The 11,327-nt window shown below is 44.9% G+C and overlaps 1 protein-coding gene across 1 annotated transcript; it reads left to right on the top strand.

Moving 5' to 3' along the window:
• The first annotated feature begins 612 nt into the window (after positions 1 to 612).
• On the top strand, positions 613 to 10,965 carry LOC136356971 (uncharacterized). The gene is made up of 2 exons (XM_066311695.1): positions 613 to 1,416; positions 10,759 to 10,965. The coding sequence occupies exons 1-2, from the start codon at positions 613 to 615 to the stop codon at positions 10,963 to 10,965; spliced, it is 1,011 nt and encodes a 336-aa protein (XP_066167792.1).
• Positions 10,966 to 11,327: the final 362 nt, after the last annotated feature.

The raw sequence follows: 11,327 nt of genomic DNA, 5'->3' as shown, positions 1-11,327 counted from the left end.
GCTTGGGTCCGAATTGCCCGTGTACCTGGTAATGGTCGGGTACTTGAATTGGAGTGGACTGGGATGATTTCACAGTCGCCAGCTCAACGGTAGCTTCTTTTCATCTCCCAGAATTGTCGGGGGTCCCCATCGTTTGGCTTATTTTCTAATAAGCCAAAACGGCTTATTAGAAAATAAAAATGAATTTGTAGATGAAACTTTTATTAATGTGTTCTTGGTGACTTAAAAGCCAATGTTGTAAAAGAAACTACGTTGAAAATATCTCAAAATCAATCTCAAAATTAAGTTTCAAAATTCAAATTTTGGTTTTTTCTTTGGCTGATTAGGCCATCGGATGGGAGCCGGGGGCACTTTGGGTAGTTGAGTCAAAAGGCTCGGGTACGGTGGAGCGAAGGGCGAAGCCGATCCCTGAGCTTGCGCTTGTGAACGCCACCTGAGGCTGCTGCGGCAGCACTGGCGGGGCGAGTCTGACCAAAGTGGCTTGTGCTGTGATGTTGGGCGGCGGTGGTGCAACGCCACGTTGAACCTATGGTAGTGTTTGGTTGAGAGGATGGGATGGGATGGGATGGGATGAACCCACTTTTAGAGGTGTTTGGTTGAGAGGTGAGTGGGATGGGATGGTCCCTGGAGAGGAATATTCCTCCCAGATCCGGGACGAAACGGTCCGCCAAAATCGGCCGGACCAATCCATCCCACTTCGACGGAGAGAACGGCGTCTGCTCCCGCTCGGCTCCGCCGCGGCGCCGCCACGGCCGCCCGTCCCTCCTCCGCCTGCTCCCTCCCCCGGCGCCGCTCCGTCCTCCTCCGCCTGCTCCCTCCCCCGGCGCCGCTCCGTCCTCCTCTGCGTCCGCGACCGGCCGCCGCCTCATCCGCAACCGTCTCCGCGACCGGCCGCCGCCGCTCGTCATCAGCTCCCACCGCCTCCCGCTCAGCTCCGCCGCGGCGCCGCCACGGCCGCCCGTCCCTCCTCCGCCTGCTCCCTCTCCCGGCGCCGCTCCGTCCTCCTCCGCCTGTTCTCTCCACCGCGTCCGCCGCCTCATCCGCCGCCTCATCCGCGACCGGCCCCCGCCGCTCGACTGCTCCTCGCCTCGTCTCCGCGCCCGCCTCCGCCTCGTCCGCGACCGGCCGCCGCCGCTCGTCGTTAGCTCCCGCCGCCTCCCACTCGACTCCGCCACGGCCACCCATCCCTCCCCCGCCTGCTCTCTCTGCCACGTCCGCCGCCTCATCCGCGACCGGCCGCCGCCGCTCGACCGCTCCTCGCCTCGTCTCCGCGCCCGCCTCCGCCTCGTCCGCGACCGCCTCCGCGACCGGCCGCCGCCGCTCGTCGTCAGCTCCCGCCGCCTCCCGCTCGGCTCCGCTGCGGCGCTGCCTCTCCTTCGCTCGCGCCGACCTGCTCCTCCGTCCCCCATTCTAACGGTCCGTGAAACACTGTCCATCCCATCCCACCTCAATCCCTTCTACCAAACAAAAAACTATAACCATCCTATACCACAAACCAAACACACAACTGGAACCATCCCATCCTAAAAAAAGGGATAGATCTAACCCATCCCACTTGGTCCCCAAACCAAACACTACCATAGCTGATAGCAGGTGGTGTGCTCGTTGCCTGCAATTAATGCCGCCACACCTTGCATTCACGTTCGCGCTTACTAGAGTTCAGGGTAAAGTAGCTGCCGACTGAATGAGTCTTAATTAGGTTTAGTAGTAATTTAGGATGTCGTACTTGATTGCTATAAACTTGAACTGAAATTATACATGTTTGTTTTATTTCGACCTACTTATTTTATACCAATTGGAAACGAGCACAAAAAAGTCTCATCTTTTGGTAGAACTACTATGAAAATCTATGTGCATAACATGATATTAGTTGACAGATTTCTAACTCCCTGGATTGTTATGATATTAGTTGACAGATTAATTTCTAACTCCCTGGATTTCTTTCTCCTATTGTATTAATTAATTCATGTGCGTCGCACCTGTACATTTTTACTCTTTTGATCTATAAGTGCTTTGCAAAAATAAATCTGCTGCCATGTTTTCCTGATCACAATTGCCTTTTGGATTCTCAAACCCAAAAGGACCCTTGTTCCAACACAGTGAATAAGAATAAGTTGGGGTGGTTGGGGCTTCTGAATTGGACGAGATCAAGCTGGCCTGTTTAATACAAAAGACGGCCTGTGAACCTTTGCGTTACAGATTAAAGAGATATATACATACGATTTTGCTATATATTTATCATCAAATTTCTCCCCTTAATATTTGTCAGATGTAATTACAGTACAATCGTAGTGTAATTACACTGTAACTTACATGTAATTACACTGTAACTATAATGTAACTTGTATGTAACTTTCAAGAATCTCTCGGTAACATGTTATTTCAGTAAAATAGAGGTCGTGGGAACAAATCTTTTCACATATGTGTGTGCTGTGATTTTTTTCTTCCCCACCAGAACAAATCTTGTAATAGATCTAACAATTCAAAATTACGTGAAACTTACATACAAGTTACACTGTAGTTACATGCAAGTTACAGTGTAATTACATACAAGTTACAGTGTAATTACACTACGATTATACTATAATTACATCTGTCAAATTTTTAGTAAAAAATTTGTCGACAAATGTATAGGTGGTCCCATATACATACGCTGACACTTATATGACACCATCCAATTGATAGACCATTATTAATCTAGCCACCTTCATAGCTCACTTAGCTTATTCCGAGTGAAAACATCACAACTAGGGATAGGAGGCCTCGTGGAACACAACCATGTGCTGCTCACGAATGTTTCTTGAGGGTCACTTCCATGAACTAAGACAGACCTGCATCTTCTGTACCATGGCAGTGCCCATCGATGCTGCTGTGTGGAAACTCGTTCTTTCTGTCCTGGTACCAGGCTTTGTGGAGTCTGTCTGCTATGCTTAGCATTGCCGACTGATCAGGCAAGCAGCAGGGCGTGTGTGTTCCGCAGCCAAACAGTATTCCAGCACCTATGAGGCACGCGCACAGAGCAGTGAATATGTCTTCGGGACAAGCACGATATGGAAATTTAATATTATGCCACCATCGGTAAGGGGGTGTTGCTAGGATGACATTCTGTATTTGGGATTCGACTAAATGCCACTCCTAAACCTAGCCAACACGCTACGATGCCCTTTGTTTCGTTTCTTCTCAATTAAAGGATTTTCCATGTTTTCTTTGGTGAAGCTGACCAAAGTATCATGTCTCTCCCATTCTTCTCTGACTCATCGGGGTTTTTGTGGACGCCATCGACAACCCCTTCCCCTCTCATGGTTGCGCTACTTCTCTGTTAACATTGGCCACCGTGTATTGGCATCTCATCAGTGAGACAGGGGGACGAGGAATGCATGGGAGAGTGATGCGTATTCTTAATTCATCTCCTCCCTTGCCCTCGCGTCGCCTTCTTCCCCGTCTGTGGCGAGGATAGCTGCAAGAGACGCTAGCACCACTGCTAGCAGCCTCCTAAATACGGTCTTTCTCTTCGTCACTGATGTTGGCCTCATGCATCCGCTCTCCCATCCCACCATTAGTGACGGTGCCACTGCCATGCCTCATCTTTCCTGGATTCCACAGCCCACTGCCGCCCTAGCCTCGCTCTAAACCCTGGGAGCTTCACCCTAGCTCTAACGCCAACCCAAAATCGAAACTTGTTGGGGTTATCACTACAAATGATGTCGCTAAGGATGGTCATGGGAGAAGGAGCAACCCACTAGGGCATTGATGACGGAGCAGATCAAAAGGCTAGAAACTTGTAAAATTTTGCCATCAATTTTCATTCGAATATGGTTTGGCAAACCTGTAAAGAAAATTTTCCATCGCTTCAGAAGTTACCAAGTCTTTTTAGGTAAATTAAAAACTATCACATTTTTATACCCTTCTTGAGGGCGCTAAAACAGCTCACGTATAAATGTGAACGAGAAGAGAGAGAGAGAGAGGGGCACATTAGTTCTCCGTGCCGACGGTGTTCTCCGTGTGCGCCGCCCTCCTCCTGCATCAAGATCTGGATACCGCAACCTCACTGCCACACCTCGTCCTCAAGCCATTCCCGCAATTCACCACAAGACGCGGCATCATGAGGAAATTGGATTCCTCCCTTCGCCTTCCTTGACGATTGCCTGATTCCATCTGGCAGCGACGAGGAGGAATTCCACCTCAGTTCCTCTTTCTGATTCGTGATCTGCAAATCACGAAGCATATGGCTAACTAATCACCTTAATTACTTCCTTTTCATCTGATGATGTAACTGATAATAAGAATAAGTAAGAGAGGAGTCGGGCATATCTACTCCCTACCTATCACTGTCATGCTTGTTTTTTTCTTTTAAAATAAACCCTACCCTTCAACTCTTGAACTCAGTATTAGGCCCCTCTGAATTATTAAACAATTTATTCTTCACTTTTAAGGATTTATTTGACGTGCACAAGAGCAAGGACAAGGCCACTGGTTTTCTTCAAGGGTCGAGTTCATAGGGGTTGACAATACTGCACTGTTTACTGCTGCAGCACTTGCTCTGTGTATGTACCACTGCTTTAATGGACAACCATGGAATCCCATTTTCATCTACTTGGCCGAATTCACTACTGCACGGACAACATTTTTTTCTAGAAGGTTAGCATCGATTGCAAGAGATGGTTTAGCCGCTTGCCTCTAACCAAGCACATGCACAAATAAAGACATTTCCATATACAGGCGTAGAGCCATCTCTAGAAATTGATTTTCATCAGCTGTTCCTAAGGAGGACCGCCTATAGAAATTTATTTACACATGAGTCCCTTAGGGGTACACATTACATTTGAAGTATTAAACGTAGACTAATAATAGAACGAATTACAGAATCCGCCTGTAAACTGCGAGACGAATTTATTAAGCCTAATTAATTCCTCATTAGCAAATGTTTACTGTATCACCATATTGTCAGATCATGGAGCAATTAGGTTTAGAAGATCCATCTCGCCCTTTACAAGCAATATGTGTAATTAGTTATTTTTTTCGTTTATATTTAATACTCCATACATGTGTCCAAACATTCGTTGTGACAGGGTGAAAATTTTTGCCACGGGATCTAAACAGAGCCATACATGCTGACACTGCTATTAACGTGCGCGGAGGGGTTGGGTGGGTGGGCCATTTCAACAAATTGACTTCTGGAGGAATTTCAAAACAAGCGACAATTCAAATGGTTATGCAATTTGCCTCCTTTCTTTCTGGTGTTGGACGAACAGTATTAATTGGTTTAATCTCTCACAGCACAAACACAGGTAAACGAGCAAACACAAATTTTCAATGTAGCCATGTGCACATCAATTTCATTTCAGTTGGAACTCCCCACTATAAATTGGGAGAGCAGGGATGCCTCATGCCCTGTTTCTATAGAACGTTAGCTAACCAGCCCTACAGAGAGGCAATATACATGCTCATGTGTGCCACACCATCGAAATAATACATGCTTGAGTTGGAGGCATCCAGAATCCAGAAAAAGGCCAGCTGCCAACCTTGGGGAAAGCTTGAAGTGGATTTATAATATCGTCATCAAATTTTCAGAGCATTGAGCTTGACATATATCTTGTCTTTTATTTTCTGCATTAGGAGCACTGAGAGCTTACTACTTCCTTCCCTAGAGCCAGCAGCACAAGTGCACAATTAGGGGTTAGGAGGCATCATGAAGCTCAACAAAGTGCTGCTCGTGAATGTTTGTTCTGCCTAGCACCTAAGACGTATGGAGGGTCTATTCGGTCCCACATCAGTGACATTGGCTGCAGCTCCCGTAGAATGTGCCTCAGCTCCAAGGCTGTGCTTAGCTGAGACCGTCTGCTCGGCTAGGCTGGTGTATCAGGGAAGTGGCAGTGTCAGATAGTACAGGAGTGTAGTACATCAGCACAGAAAAATGCCAGGCACCGTGTTGAGCAGCTGAGCTGACATCACTGCTGTCTACTACCTTCGTCCCAAAATAAATGTAGCTATGAAAATCCGTGTCTAACGTTTGACCGTCCGTCTTATTTAAAAAATTTATGCAATTTTTTTTAAAAAGTTAGTGACACATAAAGTACTATTTATGTTTTATCATCTAATAACAATAAAAATAGTAATCATAAAAAAATTTCAAATAAAACAAACGGTCAAATGTTGAAGATGAATAGTGCAAAACTGTACTTATTTTGAAACGGAGGGAGTACTATGAAATGGAAGCATTGGATCTCCTGGAGAGATGCGACACTCCCAGACCATCCAGTATTCGCATTGCTAGCTAGTGAATATGAAGTGTCATTTACAAAGTTATTACAATATATGGCACATGACATCTCGCGAGTCATAACTATTATAACCATCCAGTGGAGCTAGTATAGGAATAGGAGGCATAGGAGAAGTATGCAATGTGCTAAGGACAAAGCTTTCTTGACGATCATATTCATACAGAGGCAACCTCTTGTGTACCATGTCACTGGCCCTAGACAGTGTGATCCTGGGTGGACCAGTGGCTATCCTGAGAATTTAGTTGAAATCATTCGATCGGTTGGCATGTTGTAGTGGAGTTGCCAAGGGGCTAGTCTGGCTGGTGATACTTGCGCCAGAGATGCCACGGCATTAGCAACAGTGGTAGCTGCCAAGATATGCATCAGGACTCTTACCACCCTTGGTACTAGTAGAATAATGTTTTGAGCATTATTTGAACTTTCTATAGAACAACAGTCGATTGAGTAGAATAAATTTTCACCAAAGATAAAGAACAACAGCTGGCACCATTGCTGTAAAATGGAAGCATGGTATGTCTCATGCCTTGCAATATAGAAATCCTGGAGAGCTCAGACAGGAGAAACATGCTTGATGCTGGCCTGGTTTATAATGTCACACCATCCAATAGTGTTAATTCTAGTGAATATGCGAAGTATATTTTGCAAAGTTAAAATTGTACATGAACATCTTAATTTCCAATATTGGAATAGGAGGCATGCTACTGACAAAGCTTTCTTCACAACGGTCTTAGCCATCAGGACTTCTGGAGGCAACCTCTTGAGTGCCATGCCACTAGCCCTAGACACTGCAATCCTGTATGGCAGGTGCAGCCATGGTGAAGGGGATCTCAGGTGTCGGCTCAGTTGGCACAAGGTAGAGCACTTAGAGCTAGCCTAGGGGCTATGCTGGGTGGTGATGTGTGCCATGGCAATAGCAGCTAGCAGCGGTATAGCTGCGTGCGTGTGTGGTGACACATGAAGCACGCACAGCTTCTACATGGTACTAGCTAGCAGAGTAATGTTTTTTAGAATTATTTGAATTTCCAAGAGAATAGCATTTACATGAGCTAAAGTTTTACAGTTAGACATGAATAATTGAAATGTAACACTGTGGCTCGGGGCCTAGATGTTAAGGCCGATGTAATCTGATGTGATTTTATTTGTATTTAGATGTTGGTTGGCTGATTCCGCCCCTGCTGCATGTTGAATGAGTCTTTAATGCATTAGCTTCAGTAGCAGATTAGGCACTCATACTATATATATTCCTATATATCTCTATATGTAACTTCGACTCTAATTGTATATGTTGTTTTATTCCAACATGCATATTCCGGTTATTACAAATTAACACTAAAAAGTATGGCTTCTTTTGATGGACAACCATAAGATATCCCTATGTCTAGAAAGGGCATTATGTGACACGTTTGAAGTCTTTGCATTTGTGTATCCTCTTACCAGCACAATAAAGCTTGTCATCCACAGCAAGCCAGCAAGCTGATTAGTCAGACGACTATAGAACCAATCATCCGTAATGGATTGGAACCCACATTATTGTCGGCAAAGTGCGTGGTCATTGATTAGTGGTCACTGATTTGAAAAACTCATCTATGTCGGGCGAATAGCTGTCACCGATGATAGAAATATTTGTAGGGTCCCAACTCCCACCTGTCACACATAAGTTTTTCAGCCCATGGCGGACGTGTTGTTGGTGACGGGCTCCAACTTCAACCCAGCCAAGGTGATGTTGTCACCGTTGATGGGATGTTTTACCACCCGTCATGGAAGATCATCGGTGATGGCTTGATAATTACACCTAACAAAGATGTGTATCATCGGTGACAAAAAGAGTAATATATGAACTACGAACACCGGTAAATAAAGAACTTGACTTCATTACTAAGCTCAAAGTCTTACAACGAGACAAGAGTACTAGAGACTTACCCGAATATCCAAGAAGGCTTGGAAACCAAATTAAGAAAAAAAAAACTCTAAGCCTAAACTCCACTAATCTAGAGAGCAATATAAACGAGAGAGAGGTTGCTTTCCAAGTGTGTGCTTTGAGTGTGAGAGCTTCTCCTCCTTTTATAGCTGCTCATTTTCTCCTTCATTTTATAAGTAATCCCTACGTTCATAATATTGTCCAAGGACAAGTGGAACTACATTTTTTGAAACTAATAAATACTCATGCAAGCTAAACCTTTCCTCATCCTGAGTAAAGATAAAGCCTAAGTTCAATTCATCAAGAGTTACAATGTTTTATTTCTCAAAGATACCATGCCTACAACATAATCTTTGACCATGAATTGAACAAGTTGACAATAATATCGTTAGCTTCTCTTCATCTTGGTTAGTTGAAGGACATAATAGTTTGTAGAATATCATTCACTTACTCTATGATCAACTTTCTTTTCAGATATTTTTTTCAGGAATTATGCAAAACAAGATCAAAGTTCCTGAAGTGATGCTCTTAGATCACTCAATGTGTATAAATCCTCACCAAGGCATAGTGTTGCCTCTTTTTATTCTACTTCTAAAAGGATTATGTGGAGCTCAAAGTAAGGGAAATATATGAGGCATTACTTGCATCATATATAATGTAAAATCAAAAACTGGTTTAAGGAGGGAAAAAGTAATACAATCAGATCAAGATGTGCAAGTGTGCGGTTGTTCATGTGTGTGGGTATTTGATAGTACTCCTTTTCTAATGCCCTCATTTGTATCTACATGGGAAACATGGCTATCCTTCTTCTATGTTCTTTCTTTCTCTTTTTTTTTTAATGATGCTTGAGATTATTTTCCTTGCTATCTCTTTTTATTTTTTTTCTTCCATAACCACCACTTTTGCAAAGTACTAGGGGAGACATTTTGATCAATCTATGGAGTACTTTATTTGGTGGCATGCTTTTGCTAACCCCTAGAGGTTGAGCATATATGGTGGATGTACGTTATCTTAATGATGAAAGCAGGAAAAACATCACACAACAGTTATAAGAAATTGACAAAGTTCATTGTAATAACAAATAACATATGTCTAAATGTTTTGCACTATACTCATCACATGGCTCTCGTTGGAATTTATCATCAATGAGGAACTTATCATTTTTCATTATTTTCAAGATAAAAGCTCTGGATGTCAAGTTTCACTCGAAAATAAGATCATAGCATCTTTATTTCACTACCTTATATCCCACAACAACTTAGATTCACATCATGCACTTGCAACCCAGAAGTTTCAAATTCAAGGAAAAGACTTTTGCCCAACAAACTTAAAACATGGGAGAAAATTAAGTTGCAAACTAGGCACGAGGGAAATAAAATAGAGCAACTACACTTGGTGGCAGCGCGCAGCGGCGCAGGCCCCTCGGTGGTGTGCAGCAACAGCGGCTCGCGCGTGGAATCTGGTGACAGCTGTGGCTCGCTCATGCGGATCTATCGGCAGCAGGGGCTCGCTCGTGCAGATACGTCGGGGCCTCACCATTGGGTGGATCCAGTGGCAGCATCTCCCTCCTTGGCGAGCTACGGTGAAGGCTACTCTACCTCCCCAGCAGATGGTCCATGGCTACACGGAGTGAAGGCAGCAATGACGACGGTTTGGGGGTGGGCGCAGCCGACGACGGTTTGATTTTTCTGTGTTCTTGATTTATTCCTGATTTGGGATATTGTTGATTTTAGGATTCTGTTTTTTTTATCAGAAGATTTTAGGATTCTGTTGTGGCCAGACTTCAGGTTGTTCTTGATTTTGTTCTCAGCTCATATTTTTGTTTCCTGTCGAAGCACTACTTTTTTTCATTCCTAATCCCTCCTACTAGCATATCCTGTTCACTTGACTTATCCTGTGTCTTTCATTATCCACAACAGCAACAATCAGATCTCACAACTAGCTAGGACTAGAAGGCCTCCGAGAACACAGCGAACGTGTTGTTCATGAATGTTTCGGTCAGCGTCACTGCCAATAGCTAAAGAGGAGCCTGTTCTGTCCTACTCCATCCTTCCCATAAAAATTGAACTTAGAATGGGATACGACACATCCTAAATTAAGTTGGTGTGCATAACAGTGGTTGAATTACACCAAATCAAACCAGTATAGTTATAAATTGGGTCTTGTTGGGGCCGGGGGGGGGGGGGGATACATCATGCCTGATGCCTCTTGTTGGGACAAAACTCAACAGGTGTATGTGTATTGCCTCTGTATTCAATTTGCCCAACTGTGAGCGACGTTTACATATTTATACAAGGGTATACAAGAGGAAATTCCCTTAATGCCCCTAGCCTATAGTGAATCTAAAGTGGTTGGCCGGTGGGCCAGCCTCTTGGTCTATTAGTATTTCTCTAGGTGGCAGGAGGGAGGCGCCCATTAAGGGAACATCGCCGATTCCTGAGGTAGCCAGCTATTACCCGGGTAAAGGCATGCTCCGGGTAATAGCGTGCACCATCTCTGCGTCATGCACAGTGTCAAAGTAGTTGGGGTGCGTAGTGCGCATTTATGCGAACCCACTAGTGCCTGGTCCTTGAATTTGGGCCGTCGGGCGTATTGAGTCTTGATTCCCTCCGGGCCACGCTGTTAGCTCCGGAAGCCCCCTCCGGCCTCCGGAGCCCTCGCATGGCTCTGGAGGGCACGGGTGTCTCGGAGTCCTTGGCCGTCTCCGGAGCTCCAGACGAGGCCTCCGTAGCCTCATCTGGCTCCGGAGCTCGGGGCAGCCTCTGAAGCCGTGACTGTTCTCCGGAACCCTTGGTTGTCCCCGGAGCGAGAAGGGGGGCTCCGTCCGGAGCCCTCATGGTGATATTCACCCTCGGTCATCTCCCTAGGGAGGATGGCTCCTTGAAGCCCTGCATGCCCTTCGAAGACCTGTCACCGCAGCGGAGCCATTCTCCCAACAATATCTAAATGTAAGATAATTTTGGGAAATAACACAGAAAATAAATGATGTACTTTTCAATCCGGTCACTTTACTACAAGCTACATAATGTATACTAATTCGTTGATCTCACTGCACATAGGCGACTAAGTTTTTTTTAAAAAAAAATATAAATACACTGTGTACAAAAGAGTAATCTTCAACTAATAGG

This window comes from Oryza sativa, chromosome 6 (genome assembly GCF_034140825.1).
Source record: "Oryza sativa Japonica Group chromosome 6, ASM3414082v1".
In the NCBI taxonomy this organism is placed as follows: domain Eukaryota; kingdom Viridiplantae; phylum Streptophyta; class Magnoliopsida; order Poales; family Poaceae; genus Oryza; species Oryza sativa.
This window is presented reverse-complemented; position numbering and strand designations above follow the sequence as displayed.